The sequence below is a fragment of the Phalacrocorax carbo genome, chromosome 1, assembly GCF_963921805.1.
Source record: "Phalacrocorax carbo chromosome 1, bPhaCar2.1, whole genome shotgun sequence".
Classification (NCBI taxonomy): domain Eukaryota; kingdom Metazoa; phylum Chordata; class Aves; order Suliformes; family Phalacrocoracidae; genus Phalacrocorax; species Phalacrocorax carbo.
The window spans coordinates 33,554,475-33,578,124 of NC_087513.1; the positions used below are offsets into that span (position 1 = coordinate 33,554,475).

The 23,650-nt window shown below is 37.2% G+C and overlaps 1 protein-coding gene across 4 annotated transcripts in view; it reads right to left on the minus strand.

Annotated features, from left to right (window-relative positions):
• The window catches only part of ADAMTS20 (ADAM metallopeptidase with thrombospondin type 1 motif 20), a 100,185-nt gene that overhangs the window by 10,948 nt on the left and 65,587 nt on the right, over positions 1-23,650 (minus strand). For all 4 annotated transcript variants that reach the window (XM_064448093.1, XM_064448083.1, XM_064448072.1 and 1 more), the window contains 2 exons: positions 23,413-23,589; positions 839-1,006 (listed from right to left, as the gene is read on the minus strand). In XM_064448093.1, the coding sequence (XP_064304163.1) occupies positions 839-1,006; positions 23,413-23,589 (345 nt within the window). The remainder of the gene's footprint in view (positions 1-838; positions 1,007-23,412; positions 23,590-23,650) is intronic.

Consider the following 23,650-nt stretch of genomic DNA (forward strand, 5'->3'; position numbering starts at 1 on the left):
AATGATACCGTATTTTGAGGATACTTCTCTTTCTTTTGCAGGTAGTGCTGAGAATTTAAAATCCTGAGGAGCTTAAAAAGGTTCAAATCCTTCCTGCCAAATACCTCTTTTCCTCCTTCCCGGCCAAAGGTATTTCACAACCACACTAAGGCTGGCTGAGTTAGACAGCCCCCTTTCATCCCAGCCGGACGCATGGCTGGGTTCCAAAGCCTACCTAAAGGCTCAAGCCTAATCATAAAGTAGATATTGCTCTATCAAGTGTGGCCAAATTGCAGACAGTGGTAACATTTCTTTATCAATGTGGGGAATTATATTTGGAAAGAGTGAGTGAAATGCAAAATATTGCCACGTGCTCGGTTACACACACAATTCCACAACAAGGTAAGAGACCTTTTCAAGACCAAACCATGGAAAAGACCAGTATTCGTGCCCACAAGCCCTTTTTCTTGTCCTTCCCCCACAAACTTGGCTTCGCTTCAGTATTCAGACTATGACTGCAATTACAGTGATACCACTGAATTCATCACTGAAAGTAAGAGAAGAAGTAAACCTTAAAAATTTACTGTTATTTTGAACTTACAAGGTAAGTTGAGGAAAGTCCTAAGTACCTATCCAGTCCAAGGTTCAGATTATCAAATACTTTCAGTTTTCACATTTACTTTTAATTACTTTTAAAAGAAAAAGAAAATATGATAAACTACTTGTTAATTTGTAGATTTCATTGTGATGTGCATATAAAAAAACTTCCTGACAATTATTTCCATTGAAGCAGTGCGTCATGAATATGATCTTGTCTTGCACTCACATAAAGAACATAACTATAGCAGATTTTACGTACCTCTTTCCATCTGCGGGCCTTCCAAGCAGGACATCTTCCAGCTCTGCATATTTTGTATGTCCGTGGTTTTTTCAAATGTCTGCAGTTTCCTTCTTCAATTTTAGCTTGGAAGCTATTAAAACAATGCACATCACGAAACTTCAAACCTTTTCCACAGGAAACAGAACACTGAAAAGAGAAGTGTATTTCATTACTTCACTAAAAATCTCAAAGTAATAAGAAAACCAGAAGTTGTAGCCTCACCCAAAATCAACACTGTGATTATAGGAATAAGTTTCTGTATCGTGACACAAGTTCTACTGTAGGTATCTGAAATTTCCACGTAAGCTCTCTCGCACTGAGCGTTACTGAGCAGATGCCAAACATCTCTTACGTCTTGTTCATTCATTGATGTCATCATTGACGAATACCTGAGCTCAGCCATCCGTATCCATGCAGGAGACAGCTTGATATTACAATCTCAGAAGAACATGCCCTCACAGCCTTCTGTTTCCGGAATGTACATAGCTATTTTCATGTAAGCATGATGTTTATCATAAGCATTAGGGAAAGGAAAATGCAAAATCATGTGTATCCATGTTTTCAGCTATTAGGCTACAAACTCATGCTTGCTCTAGCACCCCCCTTCTATGAGCTTCGAGTATCTTGCTACGTGTGACAAAGAGGCCAGAGAAGAGGTATAAAGTAGACATTATAGGTTATAGTGCAGCCCTTGGAGGTACAGCTGCCCCGGTGTTCTGACTCCTTCAGAAAGTTGCTATAATATACATGACTGGCTCTGCCTCCCTCTGACATAAAACCAACGGGGCTGCAGATATATTTTTGTGAAACCCACCCTGGCAGTACACACCAACAATGATTAGAGTGTGTCTGACAGATCCGTCTCTTCCAGAGAAAGGGCCATTCCTCTGCTAAATTGCTGGGCAGCTGCGACACTTCAGCGAGGTTTGAATTTAAATCCTCAAGTCAGGGCTGTCCTATTCACCTGCAGCGCAGAGCCGCAGGCCCTAGGGAACTTTCAGTCAAACAAGGAACATGTGAAGCACTTCCAATTAGGGCTGCTCAGCTGACTTCTCTTGGGCCATAAGCATTGTGAATGTAAGGACTTAAGTTGGTTTGTTTTTTTTTTTAAATCTTGTAATTAATCTTCCTATTTTACATCATCTGATCAAAATGTTTTGATCCATGGAGACAATTCCTTTTCCGTCTGGAAAGAGAAAGTGCTTAATGTGTTCTAGGATTTCCCCCATACTTTATTTTACACTTGGACAAACATCTCCTACACAATCAGGTAGAGAATTAGTATTAAAATCAAAATTTAATTTCTAAGTGGATGTGAAAAAAAGGAATTAAATCTAGACTTTCTTCAAAAGCATCAAAGACATTTCCCTTCTTTTTATGGTACATCATCATTTATGTAACTAGCATTACGTGCTAACTTAACCAAGTACTTTTTAAATACATATATCTTCTATTTTTAGGAAATGAAGTTCAGATCATACAGTTTTCAGTACAAAATCTGGCAAATATTTGCCTGAGAATAGCAGCTGAAGAAAAGCTTTTAAAATATAGAACAATCAACTATAATAAATTAACCTGCTAGGTAGGAAACATTTTTCACACTAACAATAACTACACTTTGTTAAACAGTATCTCAGCTACCTCACTTGTCCTCAATACCAAAGGGATTCCTATGTGTCCTAAAACATTTATATGTGTAATCTTAAAGGTTTAATTGAAACTGACCATGTGTTTAAAATTAATTCTTTGCAGAATAAAGCAATAAATTTAATTTATCACACAATAAAATGGATGGTTGGCCACTACTTGCCTTTTACATGTTACATGTCTGTTATACAATTCCAGTAAATAAGAATGTTTGTTTCTAAATAAATCATTTTGCTCTCAGCAAAACCTTTCATTTTATGATTTTAGAATACTGTTCTTGGAGTTTTACAATTCATGTTTCATTAAATTAGAAACTGCTTTAAGACAGAAAGATAACAAAAATTACCTGAAACACATATCTATGAATAATATAGGTCAGAAAACTTAAAACTCTGCAAAACATATCATTATAAAAGCTATTCAGAAAACTTAGCTATGAATTCAGGGGATTTAATTAACAAAGCAGGCAAGATAACATGTACACATGAAAACCAAAATACTGATATTATCTTGATAATTGATTCTATTCTCCCTTAAAGCTTTTTTTCAGGAATTTCAGTCATAAAATGTAGACTATAAAGGACCCCTAAACTGAAGATTCTTCCTTTTTATTCTTCAGTAGCATGTAAGCGAAGCACAGCACAGCATTACTGAACTTTCTCCTATGATGTGTTTGGAAAACAGCACCTCCGTCCTCAACGGCTTTCCCCTGCGAAGCACCACTTAGGCTCCTCCAGCGGGCTGGCAGCCGGAGCCCTGCTAGTCCTTGTGGGGACGGCATTCCAGACTCGGAACTGCAACCAAAGAAGGTGTCCTACGAAGTCTCCACTTCAGGAGGCGAGGCTGCCACAGCACAGAATAATCTACAGCACAGAATAATCTCCCTCTTTAATTTCTCATTGCCCTCAACATTAAGAATTGAGACAATAGTTCTCAGTGTATATACATATTTGTTTATACACCTTGTGCAGGTATTTTTTTATTCAACAAAAATTAGATATATTGTATAGGGCTAATGGCTGCTAATAGCAATAGAACACGCAAAGAAGTCTCTTACCCTGCATCTCAGTCTTCTAAAGATCTTCCAATAATATCTCTGTCCACTAAATACAACATCACATGTTTACTTCTACACAGGTTAGACCTGGGTCTGGGTATTTTTTGTTGGGTGTTCCCCCACACACACTGGCCCAAACTCAACTGAGTTACATCTCTTTTACATTTAAGTGGCCTAAATAATCTTTACAATTTGTGCTATTCTTTCTTCTAAAGAAAGAAATTGAAGATTTGTGTGTTAAGTTAGCCTATTATACTTTTAGTAGTTACAGAGCAATGCCTGTATAAAGAGATTATTTGCAGTTCTTTTTCATAAAGATGTTCTATGAATTGTGTAATTAGAGTACAATTATACAGGAATTAAAAGAATCCACATTTGGTTTTCAATCATATTAGATGGGAAGCTGAAGAGGGAGTTCAGAAAGGAAAATACCAGTTTGGATGTTAAGAATAACAGAGGCTTTACGAACAATTTTTTCAAATACTACTTAAACTTTCCTTCACTCAAATACTCTTTAGCTTTGATGACTCAAGCTAGCTGAAACCTATTGTTAGCTGAATGTTAAATGAAGAAACACAAATGAAAGATACTTAAAATCTGTAGATAGAAATACTTTCAACTATTTTAAAAACATTTTTGTATTTAAAAAAAGAATTTAATTCTAAGGAATATAATTTAACTTTCCAGTAACATAAATTTGGATAAGTAATCAGATTTTTTTTTCCTTGCTGTAAGAGACAAGAAGTTACAGAATGTTGCCAACTCATACCAAGAAAATATCCATATTTTAATAACTTTTCGGTGGGGGGGTGGGGAGGTTCACTCCATGTTAATTAATGTCAATTTAATCTTATGTTTAACAACTTAAAAAGACATGTTCATCAGGTTGGAATTATGTTGAAAAATCTTAAATGCATTAAGTCCTTACAAAGTGTAAGTCCTCCAGAAATACAGAGACAGCATTTCTGTATGTAGATTTGCTACCTTATTCTTTCACATACTCATCAAGCTACAGATCTGATCCTGTGTTTCTATGTATCCAAACCTCCTGCTGAATAGATTTTACACTGGAAAAAGAAACTTCACTGTGCAAGAGGTAATTCACTAGTATCTTAATATTACAGGTTTCAACTTAGGAGCTTTTAAAGTTGGGGAGGGTTTTTTTGTTGTTGTTTTGTGGAATTTTTTTTTTTACTTGTCATAAAAGCACACTGAGGTTTAATTCATTAGGTTAACATGTGCTTGTTGTTTCGCTGAAGGAATGAAAGATCCTGATACTTTTAAAAGCTAACCCCCCCTCCCCCCCAGACATTAAGCAGCTGTAAACCTCTGCTTAAATACAATTGACCAAACTTAAAAACAAGTACGTTTCCAAACTAAGTACCTCCAAGCGGCTTTGCTGGAATCAGGTGCTTGGGGTACTGCATCTCTTGGAATTGCATGAGGCAGCTCCTGCCCGTTCCAGTGTGGTTCCACGGGACCAAGTTCTTGTATCTGCTGCAGTGAGCATCTCCCACCAACACCAGTGTGAGGAAGAGAAACCTAAATATCTCTAAGGATCAGACCCTTTACAATTTCAATGGGATCTTGATAAGATTTAGGCAACTAATTCCAGGATTTTTATTCTTAAAGCCTTGCATACGTATCAGTTACAGAAGCACCTAGGCTGGCCTGAGCCACTGTCAAAGACCTTAAAAAGTTCCTTTGGTGCTGAACAAGCTAATTCTACAAGCGTGCGCAACCCTTTTAACAGAGTGACCAGCTCAGCTCTTTACATGCCCACACGGATGATCGGCATCCTGAAAACAGATTTTCCTCTATTACCACTAACAGATTAAAAAAAGAAAGCAATTGCTCTAAGAGCACACTGAGCGCACAGCAGGTGAATGAGGCACACTACAAAACAGTGATAGATGATATTTATAGTGCAACCAAAGAAAGAAAAATGCCCCTAATTTTTTTTTTCTTTAGCACATGAAAAAGCTAATGAACTCACCCTGGATGTAGATGATCCAGGACCATCAATGGAAAGTTGTTATTCTGTAGGTACAATATTCTCCTGAGACTGGACATATTCTAACTTCATTCATATTCTAACTTCATTCCTTAGAGAGAGAGATATATATAAAAATAGTTCTTAAAGGGACCGTTTCCCCCCAGAATGCCTTGGAATCAGAAGCAGGCAGACTCAGCTGGGTTCTTTACTGGATAGCGACCGATCATCAGCAAGAGAAATGAATACTACTCCAGTCCAATACAGCCTCTCATTGGAGACTCCTGACACGTAGATAAGAGCTCCCTGTCCTCCAGCACAGAGAATGAATACCATAGAACAGAAACTAGGCCTCTCAGGCGCTGAATCAAAAGCTTTTATCAATATAAAACGGGGATGCCTCTTAACTTTTCTGTAAGGGCAGAGCATAGCTCCTGCTCAGTTCTTTGAATGAGAAATATAGGTTCCATAGAAGATCCTCAGTGGGACTTCCAAGTGGCTAAAGGCATCTAAATACAGCTTACAGGGAGGCATCTTGCATTGAGCTCCAAGCCCACCATTAGTGTTTTTCTTAGAGCTGCATATTGCACACACTGACCTAAGACACCTGCCTTACTAGTTTCATTCCAGCTTTCTAAGAAGTGCCAAGTTCTCACTTGTACAGGAGCAAGGCCTTGTTTTGTGCACCTGGAAGCCACTCGTGTCTTTTTAGTGCATCTAGCTCATGGTGCATTTCTTACAAGGCTGAATTTTGCCCTTCATAAGCCTGTGTTTCCCTTCTTGGACCTCCTAATGCATTATTACATGCTATCTGTGGAATATGGTCCCCTCATTCCTTCATGCCCACTCTGTTCCGTGAGATGCTCTGGTAGCGATCTTCCCAAGGCTTAGCTCTCCTGATTAGTGAAAGTACAAATGCACCAAACCCTTGCTGCTTGACCTCCTTCCACTCAAACATGAACATGGTTAAGAACAATGTAATCCTTATGGCTCAATACATCTATAGTGTGGCTTCACCTGTATGACATTCCACACAACTGGAGGCTTACGGAAAGTACGTTTTTCATATATTTTCTGCAGATTGCGTGTGTAGGAAAGAAAAATCCTTAAGAACTTTACATCTCAAAAGAAATGTGAACATTTCTTTAAAAAAATGCAAGTTGAAAAAACCATCCTGTAACTATTTTACACAGAAATTCTAGCACTTGTCTCAACATTGGCTAAAGTAATATTTCCCATATGTCAGGTTCTTTTAAAAACATAAAACTACAGTAAAAAGCTGGACTTGATTACTATTGTTCAAAGTCATTCCATAATGCTGGTAACTAGGACTCATCTGTTCGGGGTTTTTTCATAGAAATAAAGTTCTGTGAGGATCAGCCTGATAGAACTCCTGGTGCTTTCTGTGGCACAGACAGACTCTCAGGCAGGCATGCCATCATCAGTTCCTACCTAATTAAGGCTCTTTCTGCAGCTGACTTGCAGAGCTTCACTAAAAGCTTTTTGATGCTTTTGCTATTGTTGCTATTTCATTGAAAAGTTGAAGAACTTGGATTATTTGGTGGTTTTTGCTCTAAATTTTCTTAACCTTTTCTTTTAAGGGAGCTTTTTGTGTAGCTTAGGTGGTAGATCAGTGGGCTTCTGGATACTGAAAACCAGACCAGTAAATGCAAAGGATATAGCAGTTTCTCTTTGTATTCATATTAGCTATAAAGAGACTTAAAATATAGATAACTGGGACTAAAAGTAGTACTGTAACTGTACTGGTTTTGGCTGGCATAGAGTTAATTTTCTTCATAGTAGCTAGTATGGTGCAAGTTTTTGCATTTGTGACTAAAACAGTGTTGATAACACGTGGATATTTTATGTATTTTTGAACAGTGCTTATACAGCATCAAGGCCTCTTCTGCTCCTCACACTGCCCCACCAGCAAGCAGGATGGGGGTGCACAAGAGGTTTGGAGGGGAGACAGCTGGGACAGCTGACCCCGACTGACCAAAGGCATGTCCCAGACCATATGACAACGTGTTCAACAATAAAAGCTGTGGGGAAGAAGGAGGAAGAGGAATGTTTGGAGTGATGGTGTTCGTCTTCCCAAGTAACCGTTACATGTGATGGAGCCCTGCTTTCCTGCAGATGGCTGAGCACCTGCCTGCCCATGGGAGGTAATGAACTAATTCCTTATTTTGCTTGCTTGTTGGTGCAGCTTTTGCTTTACCTATTAAAATTACTTTATCTTAACCCATGAGTTTTCTCACTTCTATCCTTCCAATTCTCTCTCCCATCCCACTGTGGGGGGGAGTGAGGCTTAGCTGCCTACCAGGGTTAAGCCACAACAGTAGCGCTGAAAAAAGATAGATAAAATATATTACAAATGTTAAAAGGTATTTTCTTCCTCTTTTTTTTTTTTTTTTTTTTTTGGTCAGGCACTTCTGTGACTGGACAGGAAGATCAGTTTAAAAAAATAATAAATTCATATAATGGATCAGAATTATGAAAAACCTATAGGGTGAAACACATTAGTTACTTGAGTTGTCTGACAAACTGCATTTTGGTGATGTCTGGTTGGCCCAAAAGTCTGTTTGCGCTCTTTTAAAACTATGCTAGAAGTAGACTGGGACCACTACTGCACAAGACACTAGCAAAACATTACTTTGAGCATTACTTAGTTGAGATTTGCTTCAACTTTTCATTGCCATACCAGAACTAGCTCTTGTTGTGCCTGCGTCCTCCCTGTTACCTGCATCTCCCCAGGGGTCCTTGCAATGCTTGAGCATGAAATAGGCATTTTTCAGCTAAAAGTATTCAAAAGGTTCTTTCCTTTAAGTACTGTCAAGAAGCAACACAGATTCTCTAATTATGTCCTACTGAATTCTTTGATTCAGAGTCAGTAATTTTTCACAAATACTTGCGCCATTAGCTCAAGCACTCGAAAAGGACCATAGCTGCCAAAGACCAAACATTCCAACACTGCCGAGAAAGAGTGGATTGAACTCCAGGAGGTATGTGTATGATTTACTGTTACATCTAAGTTACACCTACGTTAACTACAGAAGTTACACTAAAGAGATCTTTAAGTCACTTCATTGACTATTGCTTAATTTCAGAAGTTCAGCGTTATATCACATTCCTCTGGTGTTCGGAAAATATCTTGATTTGATGAAGTCCTCCTTGCAGCTGCAGCCTGTAAGTCTGCTTTGCCACATTTCTCAGTGTGCTTTTGCAGCTATAGCAATGGCAGGGGGGAAGGCTAGGCTAAGAAGGACTCAAAGACTTCATCCAATCCATCATGCTGCTCAGAGTTTGGGCCAGCTATACCTGCATCATTCCTGACAGCAGGTTGTTAGTCTTGTCTTCAATGACAGGGACACTACAGCCTCCTTTGCATGCATTTTCCCACTGTATAACCATCCTTATAACTAGAAGAAGTATCTTAGGATTTAATGACAGTCTCTCTCACTGTTAAATAAGATGGTTACTTCTCATTCTACCCTTAGCAGACTCAGAAACACTCACCTTTTTATAACCACTGATTGTGTGTTGGGAGAACACCTCATTCAGTCCATTCTTCTATAGACTTGGTCTTGAAAAACACAGCTACCCCAGCCTTTCCTCATTTGTCACTTTGTCCAAGCCTCTTACCATTCACGTTGCTGTCCTCCGAACACTCCAACTGTCTGCATGTTTTTTACAAGGATGTATCCAAGACTGTATGCCATGCATTAACTGAAGCTAAAATATGCCATAACAAAAAGCACATACCCAACAAGCATTTACCCAGTACTATTCTTCTTTGTTCAAGTTCTTTGTGGCCTTCCCACTTTGCAGAGTTCTAGATGACATTTGGAAGATAAGATCTAGAGTGAAAACTACTTTCTGCAGTAATATTTGCAATCATACTGCAAACGTCACTTTGATGTAAATTAATAACAAATGCACTTCCCTCCTATATGCGTGAATCGCATTCCCACTAGGGCTGCAGTGCTACGCTCTCATCCAAACGCTACCTGGATGACATTCCTACCACACAATTTGACTCAATCTCTAAGCTCAGTAACATTTTTTTATTAAATCAAGACTGTATTTCTAATGACCAAATGCACAGCCAGCTGAGCCCAGTGAGTTCCAACAGGTCCCTTTCTCTCAAGCTGATGAATTACTGCAGAGTGATGTACACTGTAGAACACTCCAAATAGCTTCCACAGTTACTGCAAATTCCTCCCTGTCTGTTGCCTTTGCATGAGGAAATATAGATCGGTTAGATCTGTTTGATCTCTTGTGTATCAAAATGTGAAAGGTAAGAAACTAGCGCTCCCTGTGTTTCAGTAAGATGCAACACAAGCATTGTCCGAAAAACACTTTGCAAAGTTCAGTCCACAGCACAGCTTTGGCTCCCATGACACTGACAGATGGTCCTCCAAGGTTGGTGACATAGGGTAAATCTCCATATTCCTACTGCTGGACTTGTCAAACCATTTGCAAAGCATGCCATGAGGTACTGTAGCACATCTGAAAACCACACCAGGTATAGACAATGCAGCAAAACATGCTCCAATCACACCTCTCTAAGCCAAAGAGGTAATCGTGATGTTTAACTGTTGTTCTTTCCCAGGCTTTAGGCAGAGAGGTCAAAAATATGGATATTCCTCTGTTCAAGCTCTACAGTGAGACTTCATAGTACAAGTTGCCAGTTCTATGCCATGAAAAAAGCCACTATTTTTAGCTGTTGCAACTACTACCACTTACAAAAATACAAATTTGCTTTTGCTGTCCAAGACTGAATCCTCCATGAACTTGTTAGAGCTGCCTGTGGTCCTTTCTGATTCCTTGCTAAGCCTGGATAGCCCACAATTACACAACCACCTTCCCTCACCTAAGTTATTGAGAAAATTTATTACAGCCTCTGAAATGAAGTTTTATCCCCAAATCCTTCTCCAATATAAGCAACAATACTGCTGTGACTTGTAGGGATATTTTTATGAGTAGCCATGTAGGTAGCCTTGACAGTCTCAGAGCCTCTCTATTCTAACACATGAAGAAAGCCATCCTTCTTCTGTGACTGGATCCTCCAAAAATACCCTGGTATTTCAATTGCAATATTTACTACCTATAGTAGTTATAGGTAGGAGTTATAGCTAGATTCTGCAGATAATAATGTTATTCTAGTTAACATTGAGCTAAACTCAATCCAGAACATATATTTGATAATAAATCAGTTTTCATCAAAATTACAGTTCCTATGAGAACAGCGTGTCTGTACTCCAATAGTTTTCAAGTAAAACTACTGTTCTGAGTTAAACTTATTCACAGCGTTGACAAAATCTTCAATCTGAAGGCCATTTTTCCTCCCCAACAATTTCACCTCAGTTACTTAAAATTAATAAAAATTTGATACATTTGAAGTAGAGTACATGATAGATTTTTACAAAGAAAGCTAACGTTAAAGGTCAGTTTCCTCATAATTTTTCATGACAGTAAATTTGCCTTTCAGAAACTGTTCTCTTCAACACAGAAGCTCAGGAAGGATGACCCTCACGCAGAGTAACTGCCATTACCTACTGCTCTCAGCATGGAATGGAAACCAGAGAACAACCTGCTCCAAGTATCATCTGCAGCCAATATCATCATCTAATAGTGGAATTTCTTAACTTCACTCCTCTCAAAACCAGGAGGAGGAGTAATCATTTTCTTTAAGGTCAGCCCAAGAAGCACTTGCACATTTTTGGTCTGGCTCTGTACTCTGGCTGCATAACTGGGTGTGAACCAAACACACACCAATTTTCCACCACTCATATGTTGGTTTCCAGGGCTTCCAGGTACGTATCATGGATGTGAACACCAGTGCTCTCCAAACTGATCCCAGCACGGTTGTAGGAGACTCTGGAGTGCATTGCAGTATGACTGAACCGCTAGTCTGCACATGGCAGCTGAGAACAGTGAGAGACAGCAGCGACTCGAGGTCATCTAACCTGTCCACTGTCCACAGCCAGCCTTTTCTGACAGGATTGAGTACGCTACACTCCATAAAAAGGCAGCTTTTGTTGGATTCTTAAGACAATAATTTATTTCAACTTTCACCTGAAGGATAGCAGAAAACTCTCGAATAATTATTTTCCATGCAAGCTGAAGCATATTTGTTTAGTAGGTGGACATAAATGAGAAACTACGTACATACATATACCTACATAGAAAAAGTAGGAATGATGAATGAATAAAGAGGATTAAAGACAGATTTTAGGATTGATGTGGATAACAGGAAGGTAAAACTGCTATGAGAGGATATATATGGCATCTACTGGGAAAGCGTTAATGTATTCCTCTTAAAAGATAAAGACATACTGATTAATACAAACACAACCCAAACAAACCCTTCCACTCCATTGAAGTCAGAACCATCAGGAAATATCTTGAAGGTAAGATGATTTCATTTCTGCAGAAGTCGAACTCTACTGACGATGCTACAGAGGAATTTTAGACAATATTTCAAGTTGCCACCACATGGTCTGAATTCTTTTGTCCCGGGCAGCTGGCAGTAGCCTTAATGAGGGAGACCTCTCAGCAAAACAGCAATCTGCCTGGATGGCAGATGAACTAGCATACTCTTTGCAGCTGTTGGAAAAATCAAAAGCAGAACTCTTCTAATTCCACTTAATGATCATCCACAGAATTTCATTTCTTAACTCTAGTCAGATTTGTGAATAAGTCTTTTAATTTTGCCCCCCTCTGACATCTCAAAGCACTAGCCATTACCTCAAGCTTAGCCCAACTAAAAGAGACGAGCAAGTCCTCCCTTGAAAGCCCTGTCATGTCTTTCCCCCTCACAATGAACAGTACCATTCTGCTCATCACTGCCTAAAGCCTGGCATCCTTTTTGATGCCAGCTACAGAGCATTTGAAAAACAGGCTGTTGCCATGCTCAGCTCCCCACCTGCTGTGATACTCAGCCAGGCTTCACTGTGCCATGTATTCCCAACCTGCCTACAGACATCTCATTATGAGACTGTAAGCTTTTCCAGTCGGCAATATTCTCTTTGTTTTACCTACATAGCACATAGCACAATCAGATATTCAAACAAGCTTTTAGCTATTACAACAACACAAGAACAACAGAACAGCCAAAACAGCTGCAACATTATTTTAGCAACTCTAGGATTTGGCTTTTACTCTACCTATAACTCTAGATCCTAGTGGATACTCAGTTATATCCAAGTCCTTTTCATGGGCAGGCTCAGATAATATTTCAGTGCCCAAAGAACTGTACTTCACAGATGCTACTGCAGGTGCCTTCGTTAAAGAAAAATAAACTTTCAGAAACTTTTTTCTGTAAATGACTGATCATACTTTACATATAACCACTATTCCTGCATTTTCTATTTTTTTTCTAAAATTTTAAAAGTCTTACTACTCTTTATTTTAGGAAATAAATTAATTTACAACTTGGAAGACACAAGACTTTGTTTCTAGACAAAGTCCTATCCTTTTTCTTTCAAAAGAAAAGTGTTGTATGGCTTGTTTGGAGGTGACTCCAGTTCTCTGCTGCTAAAAAAAGTGAAAATTCCTGATGCCACATAAAAACCTCAAGCTTTAGGAGGACTCAGAACTGATAAATAAAACAAAAGCCTTTCATAAAAGTCCACTGTAAAGCCTAAAAAATACTAATCACATAATTCAGAAAGCAAAATCTGGGCTCAAGCAATATTCAAGTCTAAGTTTCATAAGGAACCAAATTTGACTCAAATTTTGGACAAGAGTAAGTCAACATGGCATAGAGGGAGGAGACTACCATCTTCCCATTTTCCCAAAGAGTATAAACCATGGCATCAGAGAACAATCATGTTGTATTCCATGTTGTGGCAAAGCCATTTCACATGGATTATGGAGATAGTAGTGTGGATGTTGATGGAAGGTTGTGTAGCACAGTGGAAGAGGAAAATAAAACAAGATGAACAGTACAGTGGCAAAAATGCAAGAAAGGCTAGAAAAAGAGGGAAATTCTTCACAGAAAATGAATATCATACTTTATTGGACTCAAACATCAAAGTCCAAAATCAGACTCAGCTGTCATAGGCTGTCCCCCAGATATTACTTACTTTCAGGTTTCAGCTTCCCTGGAATAAGAGCTCACTATTAGACGCAACAATAAACTAACAGAGAACCATCTACCAGTGGCAGGCATGCTAACACTGCTACATCAGTGAAATGCAGAAGCAAGCCTTGCGCTAATAGAAGAGATTTTGTGTTTCTGTTAATGTCTGCTTGATATTTTTGAAAATTTAAAAATAAAAATCATGAGTTGGTCAATAATACGTTCTCCTTCCAACAGTAATGACATATCACATTTGGTATCTCATTTAACACTCCCTTTATGGGCTCCATTTCATCTCTCAATTACAGTAAAAATTGAATTGTATAGTTATTCTTCCTGCCTTACTTCCTCTTGATTTGAACCCGTTGCATCTGGTTACCACCTGAGAATCAGAAAAACAATAGGTATTTCTGCCTCCTTTCAGCAGCCATTTGGCAGGCTCTGCTACCTCATGTACAGGTCTCAGGTGTCACTGAAGGGTCTGCATGTACCTCTGCTAAGAACTTCACCATCAGCCTTCATTCAAGCAACATTATCACTGTAGTTAATGACAGTATGTATTAAAACAATTAGAAGTATGATCAGCTTATTAATTGCTGGGAGCGAGTGAACAGATAAACTACATTGCTCAGCCAGCATTCCTGCAATAACGTATCTGGTGTGTGTACTTAACTTTTATCATCTTTCAGCTGAATGATATATACAACAGACAGATGGCTGAGGCAAATCACAATTAAAAATACAGGAACAGGTTGTGTTTTTTTAAAAACAAAACAACTGGCAATTCTGCCTTACCTCTCCCTTTGAAATCAGTGGCAAACAGGAATAGAGATAGACCCTCCCCAGGTCTTTCTGAAAATCTTAATCTACAAGTATAAATTTGTGTCAAATTTACAAGACTGAACAGCAATCCTGCTCTTTGCCTTCAGTACCTCCTAGAAAGTATTTGGTACGGGCACTTTTACCATTACACCACTGCTGACGTCAAATTGCTGACTTGGCCAGACTTCAGCAAGTCTCATCTTTCTTGATTCCAGAGTCATGTAACACTAGTAACACCTTTAAGCAATTACATGAAGGCAGCAGCACCAGAGACAAACTGAGTAAAGTGCAAGCATCAAGAAAGACGGGCAGCAGAAATGGAGGCAGGAGACCTCAGGGAAATCCAGTGTGAGCAAAAGAAATGCAGGGCTTTTTTCTGTTTCCAATTAATGGATTAATTTTGGACACATTTTCCAAACGGAGAACAACAGATGTATCTGTGTCCATCCAGCCGTTGTGCTCACAAGCCTCCACGAAAAACAAACAGCAACCCAAAGTGAATCCATTGTTGCTTCCAACAACCAGACATAATTTAACAGACTGCATCACAGGGAGGACAGCCTCCGGAAAACTGAACAAATGCCATAATCTGTATTCTCACTAAAAAGTAACGTTCACCCCTTGAGAGTGACATTTTATTCATAGGTCTTCACAACAAAAATTGCACCATATTTTTAATGTGATGGAGGATCACTGGGGTGGAAGCCACATTTGCACAATCAAAGGGGTTGTGCAGAAAAAACCATTTGTTTATATACATTTCACAATTTAAAACTTCATTTTATGGATTCTTCTTTTTTTATCTTCACAGATAGTGTCCTTTCAGTTAACCAACTGCAAAAGTAACTAGAGATTACACAGTCTTACAGTGGTAGAACAAGTAGTTTTAGCTAAGTTTGCAAAAATCTAAACATGAGCAGAAGAAACACTGGATCCCAGCAACTGCAATCTCTGATTTATCATTTTTAATCACATTAGCAGCAGCAGAACAGCAGCTCAGAAATTAAACGAATAACAAATACATGAGCTCTGTGTGTCTGTTCTATAAAAAGTATCACTTCACTTTTTTCATTTGATTTACAACTAAATTTTGGTACTTGAACTTTAAAGAAAACTGGAAATACAAAGCAATATATACTGGAATGATACAGTATTGTCAGAAATTTTTTCAAGCTTTTTAGAAGCATACAAAAATATAACTCTTTCTACAGCACTTAACTAAAGACCAGCTAAAGAATTAAGAAAAATAACACAAACTATTTTAAATATTCATTGAGCACAAAAATACATTTATATTTTAGATAATAAGAAATACAACATTTTACCTACCTTCACATGTTAAATTCCTGTTTGTTTTCTACCTAAGCCACTCTTAGGTGTGTATTTGCATTTTACTTACAGATCAGTATTTCCAACATTACAGTCATGTGCATAAACGTGAGTATGCATGCAAGCTTCTGAAGGATTGATTCAGCAGGAAATCTAAGTGCTCGGTCCTGCTCTCACTGCAGTGAAAGGGCCATAGATGCACGCTAGACCATACACTGACCAATATAGCCGTCTGTCTTAGCGGAGTCACCAGAGTCCCACAATTACCAGTTTTCAAAGAAAGGACTAGGAACTCCCATAATAGAGAACTATGGAATATTTTGTTCATCTCCTAACCCATGCCAGGTAAAAAAGTAACCAAAAAAATTGTGTATTAACCTTCATAAAGGTTAGGAAATGGTAATACTTCATTATATGCTTTAAACTTTTAAACATAGTCTCAAAACCACTTTAAACCAATATTTATGAGATGTGGTGGGGTTTTCAAAACTGCTGCTTTTATACAGGCAGCTTAGAATTATTTTCACACAGATTTGACCACCCAGAACCCTTCAGCTTTTCTGAAAGTTCTACCTCTGCAAAAAAGAAATAAATACATCAGTAGCTTCACACTCCTTTCGTTGTCATGAAATGGCTATATGTGTTTAGAAACGGTATTAAGGACCACTTGCTCTTTTCCCCCTTCCATGATATTCTGGGTTTTTTGTTGGTGTTTTTCCTTTTTTTTTACTTTGACTCCGCTCCCCTCTTACTTGTCCTCGTTCTAAATGGAGGCTCTGAAAGTTCTGCAAACCTCCTCACGCAAAAGTGTTTTAGGAATGTAAAAAATTACATTATGTCTTTGAGATTAAGAGTTGAGCATTACATTATGAGCCTCAGTTTTCTATGTCTTTTCTCACTAAGTGGGAGCAGGACTGGGCCACAAAATTACAGCTCCAGCAAAAGATTCAACAGCCAGTACCTTTAAGCTTTATCATTAAAGATCATGTGCCAACTACCTATTCCAGTCCAGTTGTCCAATGACATGAATTGCTGCTTTTATCAGTACAAATGTTTTTTGGTTTTTTTTTTTTTTTCTGTTCAAGTGCTTCCCCCGTGAAAACAATGACACTAGAATATATGAAGTTCATTGCAACACAAAGATTACTCAGTGGTAAAAACCCCCTCACTTTCAGCACAGGTGGTTAGTTCACATCCCTCCCCCATTGTTTTTTATTTTGTTTTAAGGACTTTAAACATTAGCATTCCTTAACAAAGGACACATTAAATATAAACACAAAGCCACACAACATGCATAAAAACAGAAGGGTTAAAATGCAGCTGTATTTCACAGACATAAGTCATAGTCATTAAATTAAATTATCACACATACATTATAACTTATTTATTATTTCAAGCTATACAGGCAACATAGCACCAAAATGGAGAAATTTCCTCTAAACTTGATGAACAGTACACAAATATTTGTTCTGAATTTTGGAAACAAGTATTTTCTTTCATTTTTATCAGAATTACCCTAAATGAAATCCACTATCCCAAGTCTGGTTTATGACATTATCTGGGTAGTGACATATGTTACCAGTTATCTCTGAAAAGGCAGCCCCCCATTTCCAAAGTTTTAAAAAATGAATAGCATATGCTAACATTAATATTTCAGCCAGTGGGATATTAAATAAATGTGCTGTATTGGTAATGAGGTATTCTGAAGTTCAACTTTAGGCAGCAGCAGAAGTAGAGGTAAAAGGCGGAAGTTGGTTTTGAAAACCAAGTTCACTGATTCTGAATTCCCTTTTAATATAAAAGATTATCTTTAAAGATATAAATACTTTTTACACATTAGAAAAAGTGAATGAAGGCACTTATCATACATAGCAAGATTTTTTTGCATTAAAATGAAAACAAATAAGTTTTTTACTTAAGCAAATGTGGGCTGCTTCTGCTCTTGCAGAAGTCAACGGGATGCCTGGCAGTAACAACACTGGAAGGGGACTGTGAGGTCAATTCTTAAAAAATAAATTTATATTCATTAAAAGTAATAATAGATTTCTTCCACTAGTGCAAAGACACAATTACACAGAAATTATTCTGGAGTAACTAAAAAGAAAACTGAAGAACTAGAAAATCAGCCACGTTAAAGAATATTACATTATGTGTCTGAAGGGCAGTAAGTAATAGTAGTAAGATACTTCTGACACTTAAAGGTAACCTAGAAGATGAGCTGATCCACTCTTTTTATGCCTATCTTAAGTCATGAAATTACATAAAAATCCTGAATGAACAAAAGTTTTTTCTTAAAACTTTTAGAGTTTTTTAGAGTTACAGCAGTTTCCTATGCTGCACCTGCTCAGGTAAGACATAGACACAGTAAGCTACCTGGTTTCAAACGTGCCGTGCAGATTTATCGTTAATAGATTACCGCAAAGACCTTTAAGTAACACACAGTTACAATATGGATTCAGTAATCCAGCTATGTATTCTTTCTAAAGGAATGAGAAAGGATGAGAAGCAAACATATATTTCAAGTTGTGAAACACCTAGTTAAAATATCTGTGGTAAAATTTAGGCTCCTATCCACACTCATCAACAATGAAAGCCCTAATGAAATATGAAGCTTCCAAGGAAGCATCAACTATTACCACCAACTGCCTAAGCAGGAACCTTGCTGTTTAGCTACCTGGCTCTCCAAGGGTTTTGGTAAGCACTGAAAAACTATGGGAGACTAAAAATAAAATCAAACTACTAAATATATTAAAATTCGTCTCATCCAAAATTGTGAACAAACTTTCCTCACTACGTGAAGCTGGAAGATATTGTTTGCCGTATACGAATAGCCTATTTTATTCCTGCAGTGTAATTCTACCTCACACTCCATAAAACCTTTAAGAAACTATATAAAATAAAACGTACACAGCACAGTAAAAGCATGTATGTATCAGGAATTTTGAGAGACTAGAAAGGAAGATATAACTATTTGACTAAGAGATTAATACCAAATCTTAGAAGAAACTGAAATAAAAAGGAGAAGTTTCAGTCACTAGTCAAGTACAATCCATGAAGGCACCGTAAAAAATCACCATTAAGAACAGCATACAAAATGAGTAGAAGAGTTATTGCCTGTTGAACAGCAGAAGGAACAGTAAACCAAAATGTATGTTCACATTACATATTTTGCCCAGGTACCAAGCCAGGGCTTTGGCACTGGAAATCTCCTAACTGTGTGTCAAATTATTTCCCAGCCAAGTACTGCTAAAAATAATATTTTATTCTCTAGTATAGCTACTCTACATTGGTGCTACACATGAAAGCTTTGCAAGATTGTATACGTATCTGCACTATGTATCTGAAGGTTTGTTGTATCTGAAGATAACCATTGATCCAACTAACGGTTGGTTTGATTATATTCCCACTTAACTTTTTGTCAGGTAACAGATGATTGCTTGGCTAAGAATATAAAGCATGTGGATGTGGGAAATGCTGTTCAAAGGCAAAAAAGCTTAGTACTGAAACTAATAAAGCAGTGTTCCTGAACTCAGTTAATATAGATTATTCTACAGCTCTTCTAGCACAAAATTGTTAAATCTAGTCATTACAGTTCAGTTTTAAAACCTTATGGTATCTTTGCGAATTTGTAATACACTCTCTTTTCATGCTTTAAGTAAAAACCAACTTCTTGTCATTAGGGCCAGAAAATCTGAACCACTTTGATGAAAATTAATACAATAAACGGCAAGTCTTACTGCATGAACTAAACACAAAAACCCAATAATGCACTCTGGAAAAAAGTGATACAATAAAAATCTATACTAGAACAAAGTACTCTTTTCCAGCTGTCAGAATGCTATGGAATTTTTCTTGACATTATATAATGTGACATATGGTTTCCATACTTTTTCGCTTGTAATTTATTCATTCTTTTATGAAGTTTTGGATCATTGCTTCAATCTCTTCACCAATGAAACTAGAATAGTCTAAAAGAAAAATATCCCAGATATATGGGCCAAATTTAATGATGGTGCAACTCCATTAAAATAAGCAGCCGTATTTACCTCAAATATTATTTAACTTATAAAGACATTATAAATACATTATAAATATGTATATTTCAAAATACATATATCCGTATCATAATTTTTTATATCAAAAAAGAGGTAGTGGACTTAGATACATGCCAATTAGGCAATTAAATCTTGAAATCAAATGTTTCAAATTTTGAAACACTTGAATTTAGGAATGTTTCTATAATATTTATCAACCTCATTTACATTAAGAATTGACACCAATATTCTTTGAAAACAAGGTAGAGTCTCTCAAAATGCATGGACTGGGTGTAAGCCCACTCCATTTCCTTTGGTTTTTGATACAAATGAAGGAAAAAAAAAAGTGAAAGGAGGGGGGGAAAATCAGCATGATTCAGTTCTTACTAAAGAAAATTCCCTTAGAAACTTGCACAAAACTAAGTGGGAGGAAGACATAAGCTACATTTTAAAATGATCATTGTCAGAGGCTCTAAATGACCTCCAGACCAACAAATTAAGCTTACAGGCAGAAGGATGTTTCCTAGCCATCCTCCCAGTAAAACTTGAGTCTCTTTCTGGCTTGGATATCATGATATGAAAATTCTGGACTGAATTAAAGTTTCAAAGAATCAAAGTTTTTGAATATGCATGGTATTTCTGAGAAAGTGTCCTGGAGTGGTATAAGCCTTTAGAATTTGAGATTTACTTGCCTTGCATTCCTTTGGACAACTGCAGAAACTGGCAGCAGGGGAGCACATAGCCTTTAAGCTTTGTAAGAGTCAGCTCCGGTAGCCATAGACAGACACTATAAAGTGTAACAGCCCATAGCTGCTAAACTGTGGAAAGCATCAACCAGAATTCTGGCTTCAAATCATAAACAGAGCCTTCCTTGCAACTGCCCCATTATGCTTGTACAAGATTTATTTTAATTATGTTGTGTAAAATGAATCAAAAACTGAGAGAAATGTACTTACAAGGCATATTGCTAAGTCTTCTACCCTCAAATATACAGTGGTAGCTAGTGGAAGAAGTTAGAATGCCCCAATACGGAAGACAGCATAAAACACACTGACAACTGATAAACTAGAATAGTCCTTCTACGTGATGAATCTGGTTCTTGAGTCAGGATTCTGAATGTCTTAGCTAATTTGAAGTTTTCTGAATATATTTCTGCTGGAATCTAAAATCCAAGAGGAAACTATCTGGCTATGTAAAAGCTGGAATAATCTGTGAGCGAAGCTTTTAGTACAGACATGGTTTAGACAAAGCTACATCAGAATGAGGAACAGGTGTCTTACACAATCTTGATACCTGTTTCTGAACTGTCTGGGCCAGAGACAGGGCAATATTCAAGGAGGCCAAGGAGTTGTTCCAGGTAAAGCAATTGCTCAGAAATTCCCTTCCTTCTACTCACCCTCTCCTTGTATTACATCTGTGCCATGCACGCCAGAAGTAAAAGATGGCAGAATCTATTATGGCAAATTACACTACACATGTGGGAAGTCTTGCACTTCAGTTTCTACTTAAGTTTTGACATTGGAATCTCACTAGTAGATATAAAAGTGTAATGCATTGCTGTCCGGATACATAAATAATACCCAATACTTTTATCAAAAATATAGTGTTTTATCTTATTCTTGCTGTCTTTATAGAGAAGGTAATAAGTGTAGTTGTGATATGCTTGATGGCTCCAGCCTCCAGAGAGTGTCCAGTCATTAACAGGCCTCTATACTAGAGCATACTGTATGCCAGAAAGGCATAAGATAGGCAGAGCCATGATCTATTGCCAAACTATCACATTGCTAGTCAACCACCCATAGGTGAAGGCAAACAAAGCTGTTTGTGCTAGGCTACAACAAGGTTTCTGCAACTAAAGCTTTTACTGCTTTCATAATAGTGGTCCCTCAATGAATAAATTTTGTTCTGTGTAAACAGCAACAAAAATTAACTGACGTTTGTGTGTTGGCAGCTAAATTACTAAAAAGTGACAACATATTTCATATGCGACCCTGCTTTTATTTCCTGAATCTATGTTTGTTTCTGCACAACACCATGTGACAGTGTGATGAAATTAAAACTATTACTAAATAACCATAGAGCTTGCATCATATATAAATCAGAAGTCACAAATTCTCTCTCTGATAACTAGAGTCCATTCTCAACTTAAGTTTTTGAAGGATTAAAGTGGCTTTCTGTGTCAATTGAGATATAAACCAACACGAAAATCTTTGCAAAACTAAGCCATATGTAACATTTACAATACATCACGATAGCTTGCAGGTAACCTATTAATGCAGGACAAACTGCATCACTCGGAGCGAACAGGCTGTGAATAACTCAATCTAAAAGGAAAACAAACACTTAGTTCAAAGGCAACTGTCTGCTGAATGCTGTGCTTGTCTTCTCAACACCTGAACTACATACATTAATTAAGCATCAGGAAGCCACCATTAATTATTTGGCTAATGGCTAAATAACATACTCTGGTGTCCGTTAAACACAAACCCAAAACTCTGTTTTGCACAGTGGAAGAAAGAGATAGCTGTGGTAAATTATTAACTCAAACTTTCATTTGAAAGTCAATTTGCAATAAATTAGAATAGATTATATAAACATTAATACATTATTTAAAGTTGAAATTGGACAATATTTTTTAAAAATATTCCCATGTTAATTCAAAGAACCAAATTAGATAATTTTATTAATTTAAAAAAAAAAACCGAACTGTTGTTCCAGCCCATCTCCCAGGATGTTAGTGACAGGTTTTTAACGGATTTCAGTGGAACCACAACTGGATCCAACCTCCTTTGATTGCTATTATTCTCCATAGAATTGAGCATAATAATAAATATTGTTGGCAAATTCACAGCTTCGGAAATATAACGTACCCTATATTGTAGAGCTTGCTATGATTACTGCTGTATGTTAATAATCTGCCAGTGGCAATTTTAAAGATTAATGGTGATTACTGTAGGCATTTTTACACATTAATAGACAGTGACATGTAGACAACAACATATTATAGTTACATACATAATTATACATAGACAGCTTTAATTAGTCACTGTTTTAAAACCACAAATATACTTTTATACACAAATGTACACGTAATATGGAGTAAAATGTTTGATGACAGAGTGTAATATACATGTGCATGAGTTATATTATACTTAAATATACTATTAGAAAAAAGTTATGCACTAAAAAGCTTTTTTTTTTACAAATATAAATATGTAGATAATACTACAGTATAAATTACAGCATATACTTTTAGTTTTAAACACAGATTAAACCATAATCCTTCAAAATAGCACAACCTATTAGGTATTGCTATCTGCTATGATGATTTCTGGTAATTTTCAAAATATTCCCTATGATGTTTTACAGAGCATGATACTGTTCCCACTGAAGTAAATGGCTGTTTCCCATTTAATTCAATGGCTGTAGGAACAATTGCTAAATGAAACTACCTAGACTATATTCCACATGCATTATTATTTCACTGTTATCAAATAAAATAATAATATAATCTTTAAAAGGCAAGGGGAAATAGAGTGACAGAAAGAACAAGAAAGCGAAAAATATTAGTGAATGCTATCGTACCGATTTCCACGGTCCCCGATGCCATGAAACATCACCAGGGCAAGAATGCACATTACATTGTGCCATATTAGGTGGCTTGTCTAGAATTTCACAGTTTTGATCACCCAACATTTGGCCAGTAGGAAGCTGACAAATCACCAGTCTTGTCTTTATTCCATCTCCACAAGTTTGAGTACACTGAAATACAGAATTTTATATGCAATATTTTTGTTAAACGAGTCATCACATATCATTAAAC